This window comes from Ylistrum balloti, unplaced genomic scaffold (genome assembly GCF_031769215.1).
Source record: "Ylistrum balloti isolate Yb309-2 unplaced genomic scaffold, AGI_CSIRO_Ybal_v1 Utg369986, whole genome shotgun sequence".
NCBI lineage: Eukaryota > Metazoa > Mollusca > Bivalvia > Pectinida > Pectinidae > Ylistrum > Ylistrum balloti.
In genome coordinates this window covers 498,142-524,916 of record NW_026782071.1, presented here as the reverse complement: position 1 = coordinate 524,916, position 26,775 = coordinate 498,142, and the positions used below count along the sequence as shown (strand labels likewise).

Below are 26,775 nucleotides of genomic sequence, written 5' to 3'. Positions count from 1 at the left end.
CACCGTATCATCAGCATATAAAATAACAAACAATTTTATAAAAACACCAATATTATCCCAACATAATTCATTTAGTTTCAACAAATAGTCGACATTTTTTTCTGATAAAAAATCCTCCAAATCATTAAGATACAGGGCAAACAAAAATGGTGAACAATTTTCTCCTTGTTTCAATCCGACATTAGAAGCAAACATCTGTGACATATCACTACCATTTCTAACACAAGATTTCGTGTTTGAATATAAATTATGTAACACTTTAAGTATTTTACCAGTAATGTTATTTTTAAGCAATTTCCTCCACAATCCTACACGCCATACTGAGTCGAATGCTTTCTTAAAGTCAATAAATGCACAATACAATTTTTTTTCCAGACGATAAGTATAATGATATAAGTAGATGTAAGATAAATATGTTATCAGTTGTTGAATGCCCTTTTCTAAAACCTGCCTGGGCATTACTAATGAGGCCGATCTGGTCAGATAATTCGTATAACCTAGTATTTAGTACTGATGTGAAGACTTTTCCAAGACAAGATACTAGCGTTATCGCCCTGTAATTATTTAAGTCATTCTTGTATCCTTTATTTTTATATATTGGGATAATTATTCCAGTGTTCCAGCTTTCTGGTATTATTCCAGTGTCTAATATGATGTTAAAAAGGTTTACATAAGTAGGTAACATGATATCAATAGAACTCTTTATATATTCGTTAATTATGTTATCAATGCCACTTGCCTTGTTATTACTTAATTTTTTTACAGCTGTAGTTACTTCTCCAGAGGTAATTCTACTATTTAGTATATCGTCGTATAAACTTCCCCTCATGTCTGGAATAATAAATTCCTCATCTTTGTCGTTATCACTATTTAACTTTTTAAAATATGCGTATAGCTCATCGATCGACAAATCAATTTTTTGTCTTTTTTTCTTATTATCAACTTTATTTAAAATGTTCCAGAATAGTTTTGGATCGAACTTGCAACACCGATTTCGCTACCCAGAGCGATTGGAGGGAGGTGTTGTGTTCATAACGTTTCCCAAATCTCAGACGAAGCATGAGAAGTGCAAATCTTGGCTCCGATTGTGCGGACGGCCTATCAACTTTACGAGGAGATCCTGCGGTGTCCTTCTAGATTATAAAGCATTTTTTTTATTTTCATGTCTGCTCAAAAGTGCGTAAATATTCACAGACTCACGTGTACAATATTTCAATGAACATCAGTATTTTTCTTCACTCAAAATTTTGCTAGCATAAGTTTTATAATCCTCTCTCATGTGCTAATAAGCCGCATGTTAATATGTGTATTCATAAACAAGCTTGATTTCGGACAGACCATTTTAGGATATTTATTGACTGAAGGGAAATGAAATTATCTGGACATGTTTCTGTTCTTTTACAAAGTTTTACTTTGTGAATGGTCTTTTTAGGTTTAAACATATTTATTGTCAAATACAGACAGTGGATTAGGCACAAGTTATTACAACTTATCAACGCCTTCTCCAAAGATACATTACATATGACAATACAAAACAATACTGATGATACAAATGTTGATATATATTAACTCAAAATCTGTTGCTGGTTTTAATAAAATTTTGCACATGTCTAAAAATGGTTGAATTAAGGTCCACAGAAAAATTACAATTACCATATAAAAGAAGTTCAATATCAAACGGAACATTCAAAATATTTAGATTATGTACCAAAATACGCCTTTCAATTGAGAACAGGGGACATTCAATAAAAAAGTGATAGACAATCTCACAAGGATGACCACAATTACAGGATGCATTATCAACTAGATTAACTCTAAATAGGTCATAGTTAAGGGAACTACACTTGTGTCGGAGCTTAGTATGCAAAATATTAAGTTTACGATTTCCAATCTTAAAGTAGGTTGGAGGACTAGACTGAGTGTTAGATTTTAAACATGATTTGAATTAATTAAGCGAGGGTAGGAATCGAACCATGACTTTGTGCATAAAGTATTGATATATGAGCAGTTGAAACTCGCTATTTGTAAACACAACTCCATTTTAAACACGCCGCCATCGAAATTACGATTGTTGCCGAACCACGTCGGAAAGTTCATGACCTGATCTCGCGAGAGTTGAGGTTTCTACTTATAGAGGAAGCACATGCAGATATGTCTACGGTAAGTTTTTGTTACAAACATTGTTTGCGAAGTCTTGTCGTAGAATTGAGGTATTCCTGTGATAAACATTCAGTTTTTGGGAAATTATTAGAAGGAATAATTAGTTTAGAAACGATACGACGCACAATTATAACGTAAGAATTCAGAACTGGCCTGATGTATGATTGAAAAAAGGAAGCGACTGGTGAACGTCTGTATTGTGTCTGCCATGTTTACACACGCGGAATATGCGCATGCGCAATGTCATCGCTACGAGCGGTAATGTATGAATTATTGTGGGCTTTAATACCGCAAGGTATCAAGAACAGCGAGTTGAAGTTTCAGACAAGATTTGATGAATAAATTTAATAGGAATTTGTCACAGTATGCTACTGATAAAACATCTGTATTGAGAAAGTACTAATTAAAATTTTTGACATAATTGAATATTGAGAACTTGAAAGTAGCTCAAGGTCATTTATATAATTACACTTGATAGCCAATCATCTGAACATATTTCATTCTAAGATATCTAGCCTATGGTCATAGTAGAAGTTTTTCTTTTCAAATTTGTTTATAAAATTTGGATTCGAACTTTGACCCCTACCGAATCCAAACGTTGACATTTTGCAAAAATATTTCCTGAAAAAAAAAACATTTATTTGCTATTTTACCTACCATATCAAGAGATGAATTCAATACATTCAGCCGTTACTGAGAAATTTTCAATTACAGGTAAAATCAGATATCACGTCGTAACTGCCATTATGTTTTTTATCATGAAGTTGAAAATGTCACTGAATGGTAGAGACCTTCTGGGAAAACTTTTTCCATTACAATAAAATGGAATATGAATAATTGATAGAGCCCTAAAACAAGTTGTTGGCAGATCAAAAGGGCGCCCAAGGTTAATGGTAAATTGTAACAAAACAGGGTTTAGATATATTGTTACAAAATATGGATTCGATATTAGTGTAACTCAGATACATAAGTGAGTAATCTTTGGCTGAATGGTTGCAGGATTAATTTGGTCAATACGTAATATCTGGTAGACCAGTTGTGAAAACTGTAGTTACGGTGGACAGCACTGATATCTACTAATCCTATTTATATATTATATTGACAAATTTAACTTTCGGACTGCCTTTGGAAATGCCCGCCGCGCCAAAGATTAAAACTCTGAAACATGAGATTCTCCGGTTAACATGTATCAGGCAATCTAATGAACTAAAGTCCATCCTGATATGAAACTCCACCAATGGGGCATGAGATCGTGGCATCTCCACAATAAGATCTTATAGAGTATGGATAAAAGGAGGGGAGCTTTGGGTGTGGGGCAGTACTCACTAGCCCTGTGGACAGACAGGTTACACCATGATGAACAGTATGAGGAGTGTGTATTTTAGTGTATACCTTAGAAGTACTGTTTTCATACAGGGACAGTTCTGATGCGAGACACAACGCCAAGTATAAGTACGAGTATATAAACTCTGTATGTTGATGAGATGTTGCTTTTGTACATATAACATTATTATTATTCAACATGTAATAAACATGGCTATTACCAACAGGTACGTGTGTTTACGCCTACTGTGTTACAAAATGCTAAAGAAAAACTGAAGACAAAAATTGGAATGACATTCTCCGTCGATCTGTAAAAGAAATTTTCGAAAGAAATAAGATTTTGTTTTTTAAAAATAGATAAACAAAATTTGTGACCCTTATACAGTGTGACTTCTATAACATATTTGTGCTTTTCGTTGTAGAGTGTGACCTCTATAACAAACATATCCCTCACGTTATAGAGTGTGACCTCTATAACAAATATATCCCTCCAGTTATAGAGTGTGACCTCTGTAACAAATAGATCCCTCCCGTTATAGAGTGTTATCTCTTTAACAAATAGATCCCTCCCGTTGTAGAGTGTGACCTCTATAACAAATATATCCCTCCCGTTGTAGAGTGTGACCTCTAAAACAAATAGATCCCTTTGTAGAGTGTGACATAACAAATATTCCCTCCAGTTATAGAGGTTATTTCTATAACAAATATATCCCTCCCGTTGTAGAGTGTGACCAGTATAACAAATATATCCCTCCCGTTGTAGAGTGTGACACTCTATAACAAATATATTTGTTATAGAGTGTGACCTCTACAACTGGAGGTGACCTCTATATATTATCCCGTTGTAGAGGTCACACTCTACAACGGGAGGGATATATTTGTTATAGAGGTCACACTCTATAACGGGAGGGATATATTTGTTATAGAGGTCACACTCTACAACAGGAGGGATATATTTGTTATAGAGGTAACACTCTACAACGGGAGGGATATATTTGTTATAGAGGTAACACTCTACAACGGGAGGGATATATTTGTTATAGAGTTCACACTCTACAACAGGAGGGATATATTTGTTATAGAGGTAACACTCTACAACGGGAGGGATATATTTGTTATAGAGGTAACACTCTACAACGGGAGGGATATATTTGTTATAGAGGTAACACTCTACAACGGGAGGGATATATTTGTTATAGAGGTAACACTCTACAACGGGAGGGATATATTTGTTATAGAGGTCACACTCTACAACGGGAGGGATATATTTGTTATAGAGGTCACACTCTACAACGGGATGGATATATTTGTTATAGAGATCACACTCTACAACGGGAGGGATCTGCTTGTTATCAATGTCACACTCTACAACGGGAGGGATTTGTTTGTTATCAATGTCAAACTCTACAACGGGAGGGATATATTTGTTATAGAGGTCACACTCTACAACGGGTGAGATCTGTTTGTTATAGAGGTCACACTCTACAACGGGAGGGATATATTTGTTATAGAGGTCACACTCTACAACGGGAGGGATATATTTGTTATCAATGTCACACTCTACAACGGGAGAGATATATTTTTTATAGAGGTCACACTGTACAACGGGAGGGATATATTTGTTATAGAGATCATACTCTACAACGGGATGGATACATTTGTTATAAAAATCACACTCTACAACGGGAGAGATACATTTGTTATAGAGGTCACACTCTACAACGGGAGGGATATATTTGTTATAGAGGTCACACTCTACAACGGGAGGGATATATTTGTTATAAATGTCACACTCTACAACGGGAGGGATCTATTTGTTATAGAGGTCACACTCTACAACGGGAGGGATATATTTGTTATAGAGGTCACACTCTACAACGGGAGGGATCTGTTTGTTATAAATGTCACACTCTACAACGGGAGGGATCTATTTGGTATAGAGGTCACACTCTACAACGGGAGGGATATATTTGTTATAGAGGTCACACTCTACAACGGGAGGGATATATTTGTTATAGAGGTCACACTCTACAACGGGTGGGATATTTTTGTTATAGAGGTCACACTCTACAACGGGAGGGATATATTTGTTATAAATGTCACACTCTACAACGGGAGGGATATATTTGTTATAGAGGTCACACTCTACAACAGGAGGGATATATTTGTTATAGAGGTAACACTCTACAACGGGAGGGATATATTTGTTATAGAGGTAACACTCTACAACGGGAGGGATATATTTGTTATATAGGTAACACTCTACAACGGGAGGGATATATTTGTTATAGAGGTAACACTCTACAACGGGAGGGATCTGTTTGTTATAGAGGTAACACTCTATAACGGGAGGGATATATTTGTTATAGAGGTAACACTCTACAACGGGAGGGATATATTTGTTATAGAGGTCACACTCTACAACGGGAGGGATATATTTGTTATAGAGGTCACACTCTACAACGGGAGGGATATATTTGTTATAGAGGTCACACTCTACAACGGGAGGGATCTGTTTGTTATAAAGGTAACACTCTATAACGGGAGGGATATATTTGTTATAGAGGTCACACTCTACAACGGGAGGGATATATTAGTTATAGAGGTCACCTTCTATAAAGGATGGGATCTATTTGTTATAAATTCCACACTCTACAATGGGAGGGATATATTTGTTATAGAGGTCACACTCTACAACGGGAGGGATCTATTTGTTATAGAGGTCACACTCTACAACGGGAGGGATATATTTGTTAAAGAGGTCACACTTTACAACGGGAGGGATCTGCTTGTTATAAATGTCACACTCTACAACGGGAGGGATCTCTTTGTTATAAATGTCACACTCTACAACGGGAGGGATCTGCTTGTTATAAATGTCACACTCTACAACGGGAGGGATCTGTTTGTTATAGAGGTCACACTCTATAACGGAAGGGATCTATTTGTTATCAATGTCACACTCTACAACGGGAGGGATATATTTGTTATAAATGTCACACTCTACAACGGGAGGGATCTGTTTGTTATAAATGTCACACTCTACAACGGGAGGGATCTATTTGTTATAAATGTCACACTCTACAACGGGAGGGATCTGTTTGTTATAAATGTCACACTCTACAACGGGAGGGATCTATTTGTTATAGAGGTCACACTCTACAACGGGAGGGATATATTAGTTATAGAGGTCACACTCTAAAACGGGAGGGATCTATTTGTTATAGAGGTCACACTCTACAACGGGAGGGATATATTTGTTATTGAGGTCATACTCTATAACGGGAGGGATATATTTGTTATTGAGGTCCCACTCAACAACAGGAGGGATCTATTTGTTATCAATGTCACACTCTACAACGGGAGGATCTATTTCTTATAAATGACACACTCTACAACGGGAGGGATATATTTGTTATAGATGTCACACTCTACAACGGGAGGGATATATTTGTTATAGAGGTCACACTCTATAACGGGAGGGATCTGTTTGTTATACAGGTCACACTCTATAACGGAGGGATCTATTTGTTATAAATGTCAAACTCTACAACGGGATGGATCACACTACAACGGGAGGGATCTATTTGTTATAGAGGTCACACTCTACAACGGGAGGGATCTATTTGTTATAGAGGTCACACTCTACAACGGGAGGGATATATTTGTTATAGAGGTCACACTCTACAACGGGAGGGATATATTTGTTATAGAGGTAACACTCTACAACGGGAGGGATATATTTGTTATAAAAATCACACTCTACAACGGGAGAGAGACATTTGTTATAGAGGTCACACTCTACAACGGGAGGGATCTATTTGTTATAGAGGTCACACTCTATAAGAGGTCACACTCTATAACGGGATGGATATATTTGTTATAGAGGTCACACTCTACAACGGGGAGATATATTTGTTATAGAGGTCACACTCTACAACGGGAGGGATATATTTGTTATAGAGGTCATACTCTATAACGGGAGGGATCTATTTGTTATAAATGTCACACTCTACAACGGGAGGGATCTGTTTGTTATAAACGTCACACTCTACAACGGGAGGGATATATTTGTTATAGAGGTCACACTCTACAACGGGAGGGATCTATTTGTTATAGAGGTCACACTCTACAACGGGAGGGATATATTTGTTATAGAGGTCACACTCTACAACGGGAGGGATCTATTTGTTATAGAGGTCACACTCTACAACGGGAGGGATATATTTGTTAAAGAGGTCACACTTTACAACGGGAGGGATCTGATCTGTTTGTTATAAATGTCACACTCTACAACGGGAGGGATCTTTTTGTTATAAATGTCACACTCTACAACGGGAGGGATATATTTGTTATAGAGGTCACACTTTACAACGGGAGGGATATATTTGTTAAAGAGGTCACACTTTACAACGGGAGGGATCTGTTTGTTATAAATGTCACACTCTACAACGGGAGGGATTTATTTGTTATAGAGGTCACACTCTAAAACGGGAGGGATTTATTTGTTATAGAGGTCACACTCTACAACGGGAGGGATCTGTTTGTTATAGAGGTAACACTCTATAACGGGAGGGATATATTTGTTATAGAGGTCACACTCTACAACGGGGGGGATCTGTTTGTTATAGAGGTCACACTCTACAACGGGAGGGATATATTTGTTATAGAGGTCACACTCTACAACGGGAGGGATATATTTGTTATAGAGGTCACACTCTACAACGGGAGGGATATATTTGTTATAGAGGTCACACTCTACAACGGGAGGGATTTGCTTGTTATAAATGTCACACTCTACAACGGGAGGGATCTGTATGTTATAGAGATCACACTCTATAACGGGATGGATATATTTGTTATAGAGGTCACACTCTACAACGGGGAGATATATTTGTTATAGAGGTCACACTCTACAACGGGAGGGATCTGTTTGTTATAGAGGTCACACTCTATAACGGGAGGGATATATTTGTTATAGAGGTCACACTCTACAACGGGAGGGATATATTTGTTATAGAATTCACACTCTACAACGGGAGGGATATTTTTGTTATAGAGGTCACACTCTACAACGGGAGGGATCTATTTGTTATAAATGTCACACTCTACAACGGGAGTGATATATTTTTTATAGAGGTTACACTCTACAACGGAAGGGATATATTTGTTATAGAGGTCACACTCTACAACGGGAGAGATACATTTGTTATAAAAATCACACTCTACAACGGGAGGGATACATTTGTTATAGAGGTCACACTCTAGAACGGGAGAGATATATTTGTTATAGAGGTCACACTCTATAACGGAGGGATATATTTGTTATAGAGGTCACACTCTACAACGGGAGGGATATATTTGTTATAGAGGTCACACTCTACAACGGGAGGGATATATTTGTTATAGAGGTCACACTCTACAACGGGAGGGATATATTTGTTATAGAGGTCACACTCTACAACGGGAGGGATCATTTGTTATAGAGGTGTCACACTCTATAACGGGAGGGATATATTTGTTATAGAGGTCACACTCTACAACGGGAGGGATCTGTTTGTTATAGAGGTCACACTCTACAACGGGAGGGATCTGTTTGTTATAAATGTCACACTCTACAACGGGAGGGATGTATTTGTTATTGAGGTCCCACTCAACAACGGGAGGGATATATTTGTTATAGAGGTCACACTCTACAACGGGAGGGATATATTTGTTATAGAGGTCACACTCTACAACGGGAGGGATATATTTGTTATAGAGGTCACACTCTACAACGGGAGGGATCTGCTTGTTATAAATGTCACACTCTACAACGGGAGTGATCTGTTTGTTAAAAATGTCACACTCTACAACGGGAGGGATCTATTTGGTATAGAGGTCACACTCTACAACGGGAGGGATATATTTGTTATAGAGGTCACACTCTACAACGGGAGGGATATATTTGTTATAGAGGTCACACTCTACATCGTGAGGTATATATTTGTTATAGAGGTCACACTCTTCCCCGGGAGTGATATATGTTATAGAGGTCACACTCTACAACGGGAGGGATATATTAGTTATAGAGATCACACTCTACAACGGGAGGGATCTATTTGTTATTGAGGTCACACTCTACAATGGAAGGGATCTATTTGTTATTGAGGTCACACTCTACAAAGGGAGGGATCTATTTGTTATAGAGGTCACACTCTACAACGGGAGGGATATATTTGTTATAGAGGTCACACTCTACAACGGGAGGGATATATTTGTTATAGAGGTCACACTCTACAACGGGAGGGATATATTAGTTATAGAGGTCACACTCTAAAACGGGAGGGATATATTTGTTATAGAGGTCACACTTTACAACGGGAGGGATCTGTTTGTTATAGAGGTAACACTCTATAACGGGAGGGATATATTTGTTATAGAGGTAACACTCTACAACGGGAGGGATATATTTGTTATAGAGGTCACACTCTACAACGGGAGGGATATATTTCTTATCAATGTCACACTCTTTAACGGGAGGGATATATTTGTTATAGAGGTCACACTCTACAACGGGAGGGATATACTTGTTATACAGGTCACACTCTATAACGGGAGGGATGTATTTGTTATAGAGGTCACACTCTACAACGGTAGGGATATATTTGTTATAGAGGTCACACTCTACAACGGGAGGGATCTATTTGTTATAGAGGTCACACTCTACAACGGGAGGGATATATTTGTTATAGAGGTCACACTCTACAACGGGAGGGATATATTTGTTATAGAGGTCACACTCTACAACGGGAGGGATATATTTGTTATAGAGGTCACACTCTACAACGGGAGGGATATATTTGTTATAGAGGTCACACTCTACAACGGGAGGGATATATTTCTTATCAATGTCACACTCTATAACGGAAGAGATCTATTTGTTATAAATGTCACACTCTACAACGGGAGGGATATCTTTGTTATAGAGGTCACACTCTACAACGGGATGGATATATTTGTTATAGAGATCACAATCTACAACGGGAGGATCTATTTTTTATAAATGACACACTCTACAACGGGAGGGATATATTCCTTATCAATGTCACACTCTTTAACGGGAGGGATCTGTTTGTTATAAATGTCACACTCTACAACGGGAGGGATATATTTCTTATCAATGTCACACTCTACAACGGGAGGGATATATTTGTTATAGAGGTCACACTCTACAACTGGAGGGATCTATCTGTTATAGTGGTCACACACTACAACGGGAGGGATCTATTTGTATAGTGGTCACTCTCTACAACGGTAGGGATCTATTTGTTATAGAGGTCACACTCTACAACGGGAGGGATATATTTGTTATAGAGGTCACACTCTACAACGGGAGGGATCTGTTTGTTATAAATGTCACACTCTACAACGGGAGGGATCTGTTTGTTATAAACGTCACACTCTACAACGGGAGGGATATATTTGTTATAGAGGTCACACTCTACAACGGGAGGGATATATTTGTTATTGAGGTCATACTCTATAACGGGAGGGATATATTTGTTATAGAGGTCACACTCTACAACGGGAGGGATATATTTGTTATAGAGGTCACACTCTACAACGGGAGGGATATATTTGTTATAGAGGTCACACTCTACAACGGGAGGGATATATTTGTTATAGAGGTCACACTCTACAACGGGAGGGATATATTTGTTATAAAGGTCACACACTACAACGGGAGGGATATATTTGTTATAAAGGTCACACTCTACAACGGTAGGGATATATTTGTTATAGAGGTAACACTCTACAACGGCAGGGATCTGTTTGTTATAGAGGTAACACTCTATAACGGGAGGGATATATTTGTTATAGAGGTCACACTCTACAACGGGAGGGATATATTTGTTATAGAGGTCACACTCTACAACGTGATGGATATATTAGTTATAGAGATCACACTCTACAACGGGAGGGATATATTTGTTATTGAGGTCACACTCTACAACGGGAGGGATCTATTTGTTATAAATGTCACACTCTACAACGGGAGGGATATATTTCTTATCAATGTCACACTCTTTAACGGGAGGGATATGTTTGTTATAAATGTCACACTCTACAACGGGAGGGATCTTCTTGTTATCATTTTCACACACTACAACGGGAGGGATATATTTGTTATAGAGGTCACACTCTACAACGGGAGGGATATATTTGTTATAGAGGTCACACTCTACAACGGAGGGATCTATTTGTTATAAATGTCACACTCTACAACGGGAGGGATATATTTGTTATAGAGGTCACACTCTACAACGGGAGGGATATATTTGTTATTTGTTATAGAGGTCACACTCTACAACGGGAGAGAGACATTTGTTATAGAGGTCACACTCTACAACGGGAGGGATCTATTTGTTATAGAGGTCACACTCAACAACGGGAGGGATATATTTGTTATAGAGGTAACACTCTACAACACGAGGGATATATTTGTTATAGAGGTCACACTCTACAACGGGAGGGATATATTAGTTATAGAGGTCACACTCTAAAACGGGAGGGATATATTTGTTATAGAGGTCACACTTTACAAAGGGAGGGATATATTTGTTACAGAGGTCACACTCTACAACGGGAGGGATCTGTATGTTATAGAGATCACACTCTATAACGGAGGGATCTATTTGTTATAAATGTCACACTCTACAACGGTCTACACACTCTACAACGGGAGGGATATATTTGTTATAGAGGTCACACTCTACAACGGGGGGGATCTGTTTGTTATAGAGGTCACACTCTACAACGGGAGGGATCTGTTTGTTATAAATGTCACACTCTACAACGGGAGGGATCTGTTTGTTATAGAGGTAACACTCTATAACGGGAGGGATATATTTGTTATAGAGGTCACACTCTAAAACGGAGGGATTTATTTGTTATAGAGGTCAATCTCTACAACGGGAGGGATCTGTTTGTTATAAAGGTAACACTCTATAACGGGAGGGATATATTTGTTATAGAGGTCACACTCTACAACGGGAGGGATATATTAGTTATAGAGGTCACCCTCTATAACGGAGGGATCTATTTGTTATAAATGTCAAACTCTACAACGGGAGGGATATATTTGTTATATCACACTCTTGTTATAAATGAGTACACTCTACAACGGGAGGGATCTATTTGTTATAGAGGTCACACTCTACAACGGGAGGGATCTATTTGTTATAAAGGTCACACTCTACAACGGGAGGGATCTATTTGTTATAGAGGTCACACTCTACAACGGGAGGGATCTATTTGTTATAGAGGTCACACTCTACAACGGGAGGGATATATTTGTTATAGATGTCACACTCTACAACGGGAGGGATATATTTGTTATAGAGGTCACACTCTACAACGGGAGGGATATACTTGTTATACAGGTCACACTCTATAACGGGAGGGATGTATTTGTTATAAAAATCACACTCTCCAACGGGAGGGATATATTTGTTATAGAGGTCACACTCTACAACGGGAGAGATATATTTGTTATAGAGATCACACTTTATAACGGGAGGGATATATTTGTTATAGAGGTCACACTCTACAACGGGAGGGATATATTTGTTATAGAGGTCACACTCTACAACGGGAGGGATATATTTGTTATAGAGGTCACACTCTACAACGGGAGGGATATATTTGTTATAGAGGTCACACTCTACAACGGGAGGGATCTATTTGTTATAGAGGTCACACTTTACAACGGGAGGGATATATTTCTTATAGAGGTCACACTCTACAACGGGAGGGATATGTTTCTTATAGAGGTCACACTCTACAACGGGAGGGATATATTTCTTATAGAAGTCACACTCTACAACTGGAGGGATATATTTCTTATAGAGGTCACACTTTACAATATATTTGTTATAAATTCCACACTCTACAACGGGAGGGATCTATTTGTTATAGAGGTCACACTCTACAACGGGGGGGATCTGTTTGTTATAGAGGTCACACTCTACAACGGGGGGGATAATTTGTTATATTCACACTCTACAACGGGAGGGATTATAGATAGTCACACTCTACAACGGGAGGGATTTATTTGTTATAGAGGTCACACTCTACAACGGGAGGGATCTGTTTGTTATAGAGGTAACACTCTATAACGGGAGGGATATATTTGTTATAGAGGTCACACTCTACAACGGGAGGGATATATTAGTTATAGAGGTCACACTCTAAAACGGGAGGGATCTATTTGTTATAGAGGTCACACTCTACAACGGGAGGGATATATTTGTTATAGAGGTCACACTCTACAACGGGAGGGATATATTTGTTATAGAGGTCACACTCTACAACGGGAGGGATATATTTGTTATTGAGGTCACACTCTACAACGGGAGGGATCTATTTGTTATAAATGTCACACTCTACAACGGGAGGGATATATTTCTTAGATGTCACACTCTTTAACGGGAGGGATATATTTGTTATAGAGGTCACACTCTACAACGGGAGGGATATATTTGTTATAGAGGTCACACTCTACAACGGGAGGGATATATTTGTTATATGTAACACTCTACAACGGAAGGGATCTATTTGTTATAGAGGTCACACTCTACAATGGGAGGGATCTGTTTGTTATAGAGGTCACACTCTACAACGGGAGGGATCTATTTGTTATAGACGTCACACTCTACACAGGAGGGATCTGTTTGTTATAGGGGTCACACTCTACAACGGGAGGGATATATTTGTTATAGAGGTCACACTCTACAACGGGAGGGATATATTTGTTATAGAGATCACACTCTATAACGGGAGGGATCTATTTCTTATAGAGGTAATACTCTGCCACGGGAGGGATATACTTGTTATACAGGTCACACTCTATAACGGGAGGGATATATTTGTTATAAATGTCACACTCTACAACGGGAGGGATACATTTTTTATAGAGGTCACACTCTACAACGGGAGGGATATATTTGTTATTGAGGTCACACTCTACAAAGGGAGGGATCTATTTGTTATAAATGTCACACTTTACACTCTACAACGGGAGGGATATATTTCTTATCAATGTCACACTCTTTAACGGGAGGGATCTGTTTGTTATAAATGTCACACTCTACAACGGGAGGGATCTTCTTGTTATCAATGTCACACTCTACAACGGGAGGGATATATTTGTTATAGAGGTCACACTCTATAACGGAGGGATCTATTTGTTATAAATGTCACACTCTACAACGGGAAAGATATATTTTTTATAGAGGTCACACTGTACAACGGGAGGGATCTGTTTGTTATAGAGGTAACACTCTATAACGGGAGGGATATATTTGTTATAGAGGTAACACTCTACAACGGGAGGGATATATTTGTTATCTAGGTCACACTCTACAACGGGAGGGATATCTTTGTTATAGAGGTCACACTCTACAACGGGAGGGATATATTTGTTATATAGGTCACACTCTACAATATATACAACACAAACACAATCGGGATAATGTATATATACAACAACACACTCTACAACGGACAACATGATAATGTAGATATATATACAACAACACAAACACAACGGGAGGGATAATGTAGATATATATATAACAACACAAACACAATCGTACAACATGATATATATATATACAACAACACAAACACAATGTTATAAATATATATACACAACACAAACACAATCGTAACAATATATATGTTATATATATACAACAACACAAACACAATATATTTGTTATAGATATATATACAACACTCACAACGGAGGGATATATATATATACAACAACACAAACACAACGGGAGGGATATATATTGTTATATGTCAACAACATGATAATGTAGATATATATACAACACAAACACAATCCTGACAACAAGAAAAAGTAGATAAATAAACAAAAACACAAACACAATCGGGACAACATGATATGTAGATATATATACAACAACACAAACACAATCGTGACAACATGATAATGTAGATATATATACAACAACACACACAATCAACATGATAATGTATATATATACAACAACACAAACACAATCGTGACATGATAATGTAGATATATATACAACAACACAAACACAATCGTGACAACATGATAATGTTGATATTTATACAACACAAACACAATCGTGACAACATGATAATTTTGATATATATATACAACAACACAAACACAATCGTGACAACATGATAAGGTAGATATATATACAACAACACAAACACAATCGTGACAACATGATAATGTAGATATATATACAACAACACAAACACAATCGTGACAACATGATAATGTAGATATATATACAACACACAAACACAATCGTGATATATAATGTAGATATATATACAACAACACAAACACAATCGTGACAACATGATAATGTAGATATATATACAACAACACAAACACAATCGTAACAACATGATAATGTAGATATATATACAACAACACAAACACAATCGTGATAATGTAGATATATATACAACAACACAAACACAATGATATGTAGATATATATACAACACACAAACACAATCGTGACAACATATATGTAGATATATATACAACAACACAAACACAATATATACGTGACAACATGATAATGTAGATATATATACAACAACACAAACACAATCGTACAACATGATAATGTAGATATATATATAATGTAGATATATATACAACACACAACACAATCGTGACAACATGATAATATATTAGATATATATACAACAACACAAACACAATCGTACAACATGATATATATATTGTTATATATATATATACAACAACACAAACACAATCGTATTTGTAATGAGATATATATACAACATCGTGATATATGTAGATATATATACAACAACACAAACACAATCGTGACAACATGATAATGTAGATATATATACAACAACACAAACACAATCGTGACAACATGATAATGTAGATATATATACAACAACACAAACACAATCGTAACAACATGATAATGTAGATATATATACAACAACACAAACACAATCGTGACAACATGATAATGTAGATATATATATACAACAACACAAACACAATCGTGACAACATGATAATGTAGATATATATACAACAACACAAACACAATCGTGACAACATCAAAATGATCATGTAGATATATATACAACAACACAAACACAATCGTAACAAAATGATAATGTAGATATATATACAACAACACAAACACAATCGTGACAACATGATAATGTAGATATATATACAACAACACAAACACAATCGTGACAACATGATAATGTAGATATATATACAACAACACAAACACAATCGTGACAACATGATAATGTATATATATATATACAACAACACAAACACAATCGTGAAGATTAATGTAGATATATATACAATAACATGATAATGATAATGTAGATATATATATAACAACATATACAAACAAACACAATCGTGAACAACACAGAACACTAATCGTATTAAATCTATATACCGATATATATATACAACAACACAAACACAATCTGTTTGAACATCAAAATGATAATGTAGATATATATACAAAATCGTCAACATGTTAGGGTAGGATATATACAACAACACAAACACAATACAATTTAGTATATCGGCACTATAAGGCGTATATATATACAACAACACAAACACAATCGTCAACATGTCTCATATATATACAACAACAAACCTTTAAACTTAATTATTATATATTATTATTTTTTACATATATATATACACTTCACAACACAATACACACATAGATACATACAGTAATACAATCAGATTATTATAATAATAATACTTTAAACATGGATACTGTACTTTTTTCACACCTGACAAAATTTTAAAAAATCTCAAGAAAAATTACTAACTTAATTCCTGGAGCATAAAAAGTCCATGTTTCAATTCCATAACAGAGAATGATAAAATGGAACATATTGTTTTGAATTTCATTAAGTCTTCAAATAAATTGTAAAAAAAAATAGTATCGGTCGCAGGATATATAAAACATTTCATATTTTTGGTGAAATTTGAAAGTCAAAAATGTGATATATATACAACAACACAAACACAATCTAAAATAAGATAGTATATATCTTTTGGGTAGATATATATACAACAACACAAAACAATCGTACAACAAAATCCTATATATAATTACCGATATATATATATACAACAACACAAACACAATCGTGACAACATGATAATGTAGATATATATACAACAACACAAACACAATCGTGACAACATCAAAATGATAATGTAGATATATATACAACAACACAAACACAATCGTGACAACATGATAATGTAGATATATATACAACAACACAAACACAATCGTGACAACATGATAATGTAGATATATATACAACAACACAAACACAATCGTGACAACATGATAATGTAGATATATATATACAACACAACACAAACAACATATAATGTAGATATATATACAACAACACAAACACAATCGTAACAACATGATAATGTAGATATACAACAACACAAACACAATCGTGACAACATGATAATGTAGATATATATATACAACACAAACACAATCGTGACAAAATGATAATGTAGATATATATATACAACAACACAAACACAATCGTGACAACATGATAATGTAGATATATATACAACAACACAAACACAATCGTGACAACATGATAATGTAGATATATATACAACACAAACACAAACGTAGATTATGTAGATATATATACAACAACACAAACACAATCGTGACAACATGATAATGTAGATATATATATACAACAACACAAACACAATCGTGACAACATGATAATGTAGATATATATACAACAACACAAACACAATCGTGATAATAATGTAGATATATATACAACAACACAAACACAATCGTGATAATGATATATATATATACAACAACACAAACACAATCGTGACAACATGATAATGTAGATATATATACAACAACACAAACACAATCGTGACAACATGATAATGTAGATATATATACAACAACACAAACACAATCGTGACAACATGATAATGTAGATATATATACAACAACACAAACACAATCGTAACAACATGATATTGTAGATATATATACAACAACACAAACACAATCGTGACAACATCAAAATGTAGATATATATACAACAACACAAACACAATCGTGACAACATGATAATGTAGATATATATACAACAACACAAACACAATCGTGACAACATGATAATGTAGATATATATAACACACACAATCGTGACAACATCACAAATGTATATATATATACAACAACACAAACACAATCGTAGATATATATATAATGTAGATATATATACAACAACACAAACACAATCGTGACAACATGATAATGTAGATATATATACAACAACACAAACACAATCGTGACAACATGATAATGTAGATATATATATACAACAACACAAACACAATCGTGACAACATGATAATGTAGATATATATACAACAACACAAACACAATCGTAACAACATCAAAATGATAATGTAGATATATATACAACAACACAAACACAATCGATATATATATATATACAACAACACAAACACAATCGTGACAACATGATAATGTAATATATATATATATATATATATACAACACAAACACAATCGTGACAACATCAAAATGATAATGTAGATACATATACAACAACACAAACACAATCGTAACAAAATGATAATGTAGATATATATACAACAACACAAACACAATCGTGACAACATGATAATGTAGATATATATACAACAACACAAACTCAATCCTGACAACATGATAATGTAGATATATATACAACAACACAAACACAATCGTGACAACATGATAATGTAGATATATATACAACAACACAAACACAATCGTGACAACATGATAATGTAGATATATATACAACAACACAAACACAATCGTGACAACATGATAATGTAGATATATATACAACAACACAAACACAATCGTAACAACATGATAATGTAGATATATATACAACAACACAAACACAATCGTGACAACATGATAATGTAGATATATATACAACAACACAAACACAATCGTGACAACATGATAATGTAGATATATATACAACAACACAAACACAATCGTGACAACATGATAATGTAGATATATATATACAACAACACAAACACAATCGTGACAACATGATAATGTAGATATATATACAACAACACAAACACAATCGTGACAACATGATAATGTAGATATATATACAACAACACAAACACAATCGTGACAACATGATAATGTAGATATATATACAACAACACAAACACAATCGTGACAACATGATAATGTAGATATATATACAACAACACAAACACAATCGTACAACATGATATATATATATACAACAACACAAACACAATCGTGACAACATGATAATGTAGATATATATACAACAACACAAACACAATCGTGACAACATGATAATGTAGATATATATACAACAACACAAACACAATCGTGACAACATGATAATGTAGATATATATACAACAACACAAACACAATCGTATATATACAACATCGTGATAATGTAGATATATATACAACAACACAAACACAATCGTGACAACATGATAATGTAGATATATATACATATAATGTAGATATATATACAACAACACAAACACAATCGTGATATACAACAACATGATAATATATATATACAACAACACAAACACAATCGTGTAACATGATATATATATATACAACAACACAAACACAATCGTGACATATATACATCGTGATAATGATAATGTATATATATATATATATATATATACAACAACACAAACACAATCGTGACAACATGATAATGTAGATATATATACAACAACACAAACACAATCGTGACAACATGATAATGTAGATATATATACAACACAAACACAATCGTGACAACATGATAATGTAGATATATATACAACAACACAAACACAATCGTGACAACATGATAATGTAGATATATATACAACAACACAAACACAATCGTGACAACATGATAATGTAGATATATATACAACAACACAAACACAATCGTAGATATAGCAACACAAAACACAATCGTGATAATGTATATATATATATATACAACAACACAAACACAATCGTACAACATGATATATATATATACAACAACACAAACACAATCGTGACAACATGATAATGTAGATATATATACAACAACACAAACACAATCATAACAACATGATAATGTAGATATATATATACAACAACACAAACACAATCGTGACAACATGATAATGTAGATATATATACAACACAAACACAATCGTGACAACATGATAATGTAGATATATATACAACAACACAGACACAATCGTAACAAAATGATAATGTATATATATATATAGACAACAACACAAACACAATCGTGACAACATGATAATGTAGATATATATACAACAACACAAACACAATCGTGACAACATGATAATGTAGATATATATACAACAACACAAACACAATCGTGACAACATGATAATGTAGATATATATACAACAACACAAACACATAATGTAGATATATATACAACAACACAAACACAATCGTGACAACATGATAATGTAGATATATATACAACAACACAAACACAATCGTGACAACATGATAATGTAGATATATATACAACAACACAAACACAATCGTGACAACATGATAATGTAGATATATATACAACAACACAAACACAATCGTGACAACATGATAATGTAGATATATATATACAACAACAACAACACAAACACAATCGTGACAACATGATAATGTAGATATATATACAACAACACAAACACAATCGTGACAACATGATAATGTAGATATATATACAACAACACAAACACAATCGTGACAACATGATAATGTAGATATATATATATACAACAACACAAACACAATCGTGACAACATGATAATGTAGATATATATACAACAACACAAACACAATCGTGACAACATGATAATGTAGATATATATACAACAACACAAACACAATCGTGACAACATGATAATGTAGATATATATACAACAACACAAACACAAACGTGACAACATGATAATGTAGATATATATACAACAACACAAACACAATCGTAACAACATGATAATGTAGATATATATACAACAACACAAACACAATCGTGACAACATGATAATGTAGATATATATACAACAACACAAACACAATCGTGACAACATGATAATGTAGATATATATATATACAACACAAACACAATCGTGACAACATGATAATGTAGATATATATACAACAACACAAACACAATCGTGACAACATGATAATGTAGATATATATACAACAACACAAACACAATCGTGAACAACATCAAATATATACAACATAATGTAGATATATATATAACAACACAAACACAATCGTGACAACATGATAATGTAGATATATATACAACAACACAAACACAATCGTGACAACATGATAATGTAGATATATATACAACAACACAAACACAATCGTGACAACATGATAATGTAGATATATATACAACACAAACACAATCGTGACAACATGATAATGTAGATATATATATACAACAACACAAACACAATCGTGACAACATGATAATGTAGATATATATATACAACAACACAAACACAATCGTGACAACATCAAAATGTAGATATATATACAACAACACAAACACAATCGTGACAAAATGATAATGTAGATATATATATACAACAACACAAACACAATCGTGACAACATGATAATGTAGATATATATACAACAACACAAACACAATCGTGACAACATCAAAATGATAATGTAGATACATATACAACAACACAAACACAATCGTAACAACATGATAATGTAGATATATATACAACAACACAAACACAATCGTAACAACATCAAAATGATAATGTAGATATATATACAACAACACAAACACAATCGTGACAACATGATAATGTAGATATATATACAACAACACAAACACAATCGTGACAACATGATAATGTAGATATATATACAACAACACAAACACAATCGTGACAACATGATAATGTAGATATATATACAACAACACAAACACAATCGTGACAACATCAAAATGATAATGTAGATATATATACAACAACACAAACACAATCGTGACAACATGATAATGTAGATATATATACAAACACACACAATCGTGACACATGATCGTAGATATATATACAACACACAAACACAATCGTGACAACATAATAATGTAGATATATATACCTACACATAACAAAACGCAAACAATGGTAGACAGAAAAATGTTTATTCACAAAAATGACAAAACAGGTGTGAAGACGTCTGCAAAGAAGACTCTATGGACCTTTAAGCCCAGCAATAGTATAAATGCTTACAGATTGGGTGTTTCAAGCATACGTATTTCCACAACAAAGCTTAGTCACTTATCCGCTTCGGTGGAGCAAGACTAATGGGTGAATTCTTATACCATGAATGTCTTTCTCTTTTAATGCACAGTAAAAGATCTTGTAGGGTTAACGGGCTAGTAATACAATTGTTTCAAATATCTGACTTAGACATTAAGTACATTCAAGTGTGCCACACCCCAGGGTTAATTATTACATAATGCATATGTTTATCTCTTGATACCAAGCAATTCTATATATGGTTATGGTCATACGTCATCCCTCCACACATTTTATCCATTCCCTCCACACCTTACGTCTTCTTATTCACATATTTTATCCATTCCCTCCGCACCTAACGTCATCCCTCCAGACATTCTATCCATTCCCTCCACATCTTACGTCATCCCTCCACACAATCTATCCATTCCCTCCACACCTTACGTCATCCCTCCAGACATTCTATCCATTCCCTCGACACCGTACGTCATCCCTCCACACAATCTATCTATTCCCTCCACACCTTACGTCATCCCTCCAGACATTCTATCCATTCCCTCCACACCGTACGTCATCCCTCCAGACATTCTATCCATTCCCTCCACACCTTACGTCATCCCTCCAGACATTCTATCCATTCCCTCCACGTGTTCCCTCCAGACATTCTATCAATTCCCTCCACACCTTACGTCATCCCCCCAGACATTATATCCATTCCCTCCACGTGTTCCCTCCAGACATTCTATCCATTCCCTCCACGTGATCCCTCCAGACATTCTATCCATTCCCTCCACGTGTTCCCTCCAGACATTCTATCCATTACCTCCACACCTTACGCCATCCCTCCAGACATTCTTTTAATTCCATCCACACGTTACGTCATCTCTCCACATTTTTTATCCATTCCCTCCACACCTTACGTCATCCCTCCACACAATCTATCTATTCCCTCCACACCTTATGTCAAACCTCCACAGAATTTTTCCATTCCCTCCACACCTTACGTCATCCTTCCACACAATCTATCTATTCCCTCCACACCTTATGTCAAACCTCCACAGAATTTTTCCATTCCCTCCACACCTTACGTCATCCTTCCACACATTCTATCCATTACCTCCACACCTAACGTCATCCCTCCACACATTCTATCCATTACGTCCACACCTAACGTCATCCCTCCACACATTCTATCCATTCCCTCGACACCTTACGTCATCCCTCCACACATTCTATCCATTCCCTCGACACCTTACGTCATCCCTCCACACATTCTATCCATTCCCTCGACACCTTACGTCATCCCTCCACACATTCTATCCATTCCCTCGACACCGTACGTCATCCCTCCACACATTCTATCCATTACGTCCACACCTAACGTCATCCCTCCACACATTCTATCCATTCCCTCGACACCTTACGTCATCCCTCCACACATTCTATCCATTACGTCCACACCTAACGTCATCCCTCCAAACATCCTATCCATTCCCTCCACACCTTACGTCATCCCTCCAAACACCCTATCCATTCCCTCCACACCTTACGTCATCCCTCCAAACACCCTATCCATTCCCTCCACACCTTACGTCATCCCTCCAAACATCCTATCCATTCTCTCTACACCATACGTCATCTCTTCACCCATTCGATCCATTCCCTCCACACCTTACGTCATCCCTCCACACAATCTATTCATTCCCACACCACCTTAGGTCAACTCTTCAAACATTATATCCATTCCCTCCTCACCTTACATCATAACACCACAAAATCTTTACATTACCTCCACACCATACGTCATCTCCACACATTTTATCCATTCCCTCCTCACCTTTCGTCATACCTCCAAACATTCTTTCCATTCCCTTCACACCTTACGTCATCCCTCAGTTGGACATGCCATCCTTTTTTTTCTTTTTTTTTTTTTTTTTTTTCATCTTTCGCCATCTATCGATCTCCTGGCTAATGCAAATTCTTACCTGTCCTCTTTTCTGGTCTGACTCCTCTTTCTGTAAGGTAACTTTTAGGTCATCGTCGCCTTTTCGTATATGCGTCCGCCATATTGCTTCTTTCTAGGCTGATACGCATGCGCAGCATCAGGTCTACGAGCGGTAATGTATTAATTAGATCAAGACCGCAATGTTTACATTCTCTATTTTTTAGATATCAATAAAAATGGTTGCAATGACTTTTAATTTCAGTAATTAACAGAAAGTCTTTGTTTTGTAACATACTGTCGGAAAATAGAACGTTTATATCGTTTTCTCGTAGTGTTTTTTTTTAATTATAGTCGCTTTAAATGAAATAACTTGCAAAATATGTGCCTTGAACATCAACTGGTACAAGTCTGGGCATATTTATGAAACAATGGATAATACATGCGCTTTCAATATTACATTAAATTTACAAGTTTTCACAAAGTTGACTTTTCCCTAAAAATGTCTTGCAATTTTCTCGATTAAAACCGTTACACAAAGTGGAGGTTCTACGACGCAAAACATAACAGTCGGTTACATACCAACATACAACTCGTATACGGTACTAGATACTGCTGATCCAGCACATTGTATATATCTATATGTGTGTTATATTCTTATCCTCATTTCCACAACAGTATACATAGGATTAACACTACATTTGAAAAGTCCTTTCGATTCTTCGTACATTGTCTCTGTCAGTACTTGCATGCTTCTCACTCTGATCAAATGTTTAGTCAACGACACGTCACACATTTTAATGTACTTATTGTGATATCAGAAGTTCGACTGTAAACAAAACTTTGAGAACAAAACAAGGACACGAATAATAAAGGCAATTTATCAGATCACCTTTAACCCACTGGCATGCAAATCAAATCCATGCTTCCCGCAGCCCTTGTATTGAAGCTTATATCCTATTCGGTTATGCTAACATTTTTTAATCAATAGGATGGTGTTGTTTTAAGAAACAAAACAATTACCTGTGTTGCTCACACCCTATCTTCATATGATTGAGATATTAAACTAAATACATGTGTATATATACATTTTATTTGATGAAAAATACTGAATAATCCACCGGGAAGTTCCAAGTTTTCCAGTCTTTCTCCCTGCATTCTGCCAGTAGCTCTTCATACTTGGCTTTCTTCCTCTCATGGGCTGCTTCTTGTCTTTCCTCCCATGGTATGGTCAACTCAATAACGGCAATCTTCTTTGTCCCTGATGACCAAATGACTAGATCTGGTCTGAGGTTAGTTGGTACAATCTCCCGGAATGTAAGTTGTTGGCCGATGTCTGTCACTAACTTCCAATCTCCCGCCAGATCCAAGATGCCGCATCGCCCTATCCTTCCTGTTAGTAATGTTTCCCCTGCCTTCACAAACTGTATGGTCTTCTGCTTAATCCTGCTCACCCTCTCCCTTTCCAAGATGTCTGCCAGCTCTCGTAGGACCTGATTACGGCGCCACGTGTACCGTCCCTGTGAAAGAGCAACACTGCAGGAACACAGTGTATGCTTCAAGTTCCCTCTCCTTTCACAAAGGGTGCAATTCGGGTTGTCGGTCAGGCTCCATCTCTCTAGGTTGGCAGGTGTTGGAAGAGTGTCATAAACTGACCGTTGGAGAAACCTCAGCTGATAATGAGGGTACCTCCAAAGTTCTGTCCAGGTAAGCGATCTTTGCTCTGTGGTGGTCTACGTCCCCTGGCTTCCCATTTCGACGGCCTTTGCTTGCCTACTCTCTTCCTCATTGGATCGAATCTCTCTCTGGATCGCGTCCCTT

General features: G+C 35.7%; 1 protein-coding gene across 1 annotated transcript in view; it reads right to left on the bottom strand.

Moving 5' to 3' along the window:
* Positions 1–24,210, bottom strand: part of LOC132547856 (uncharacterized) — a 40,376-nt gene extending 16,166 nt beyond the window's left edge. Inside the window, exon 1 of the mRNA XM_060211660.1 lies at positions 24,130–24,210. Coding sequence (XP_060067643.1) covers positions 24,130–24,210 — 81 coding nt within the window. The remainder of the gene's footprint in view (positions 1–24,129) is intronic.
* Between the last annotated feature and the right edge of the window lie 2,565 nt (positions 24,211–26,775).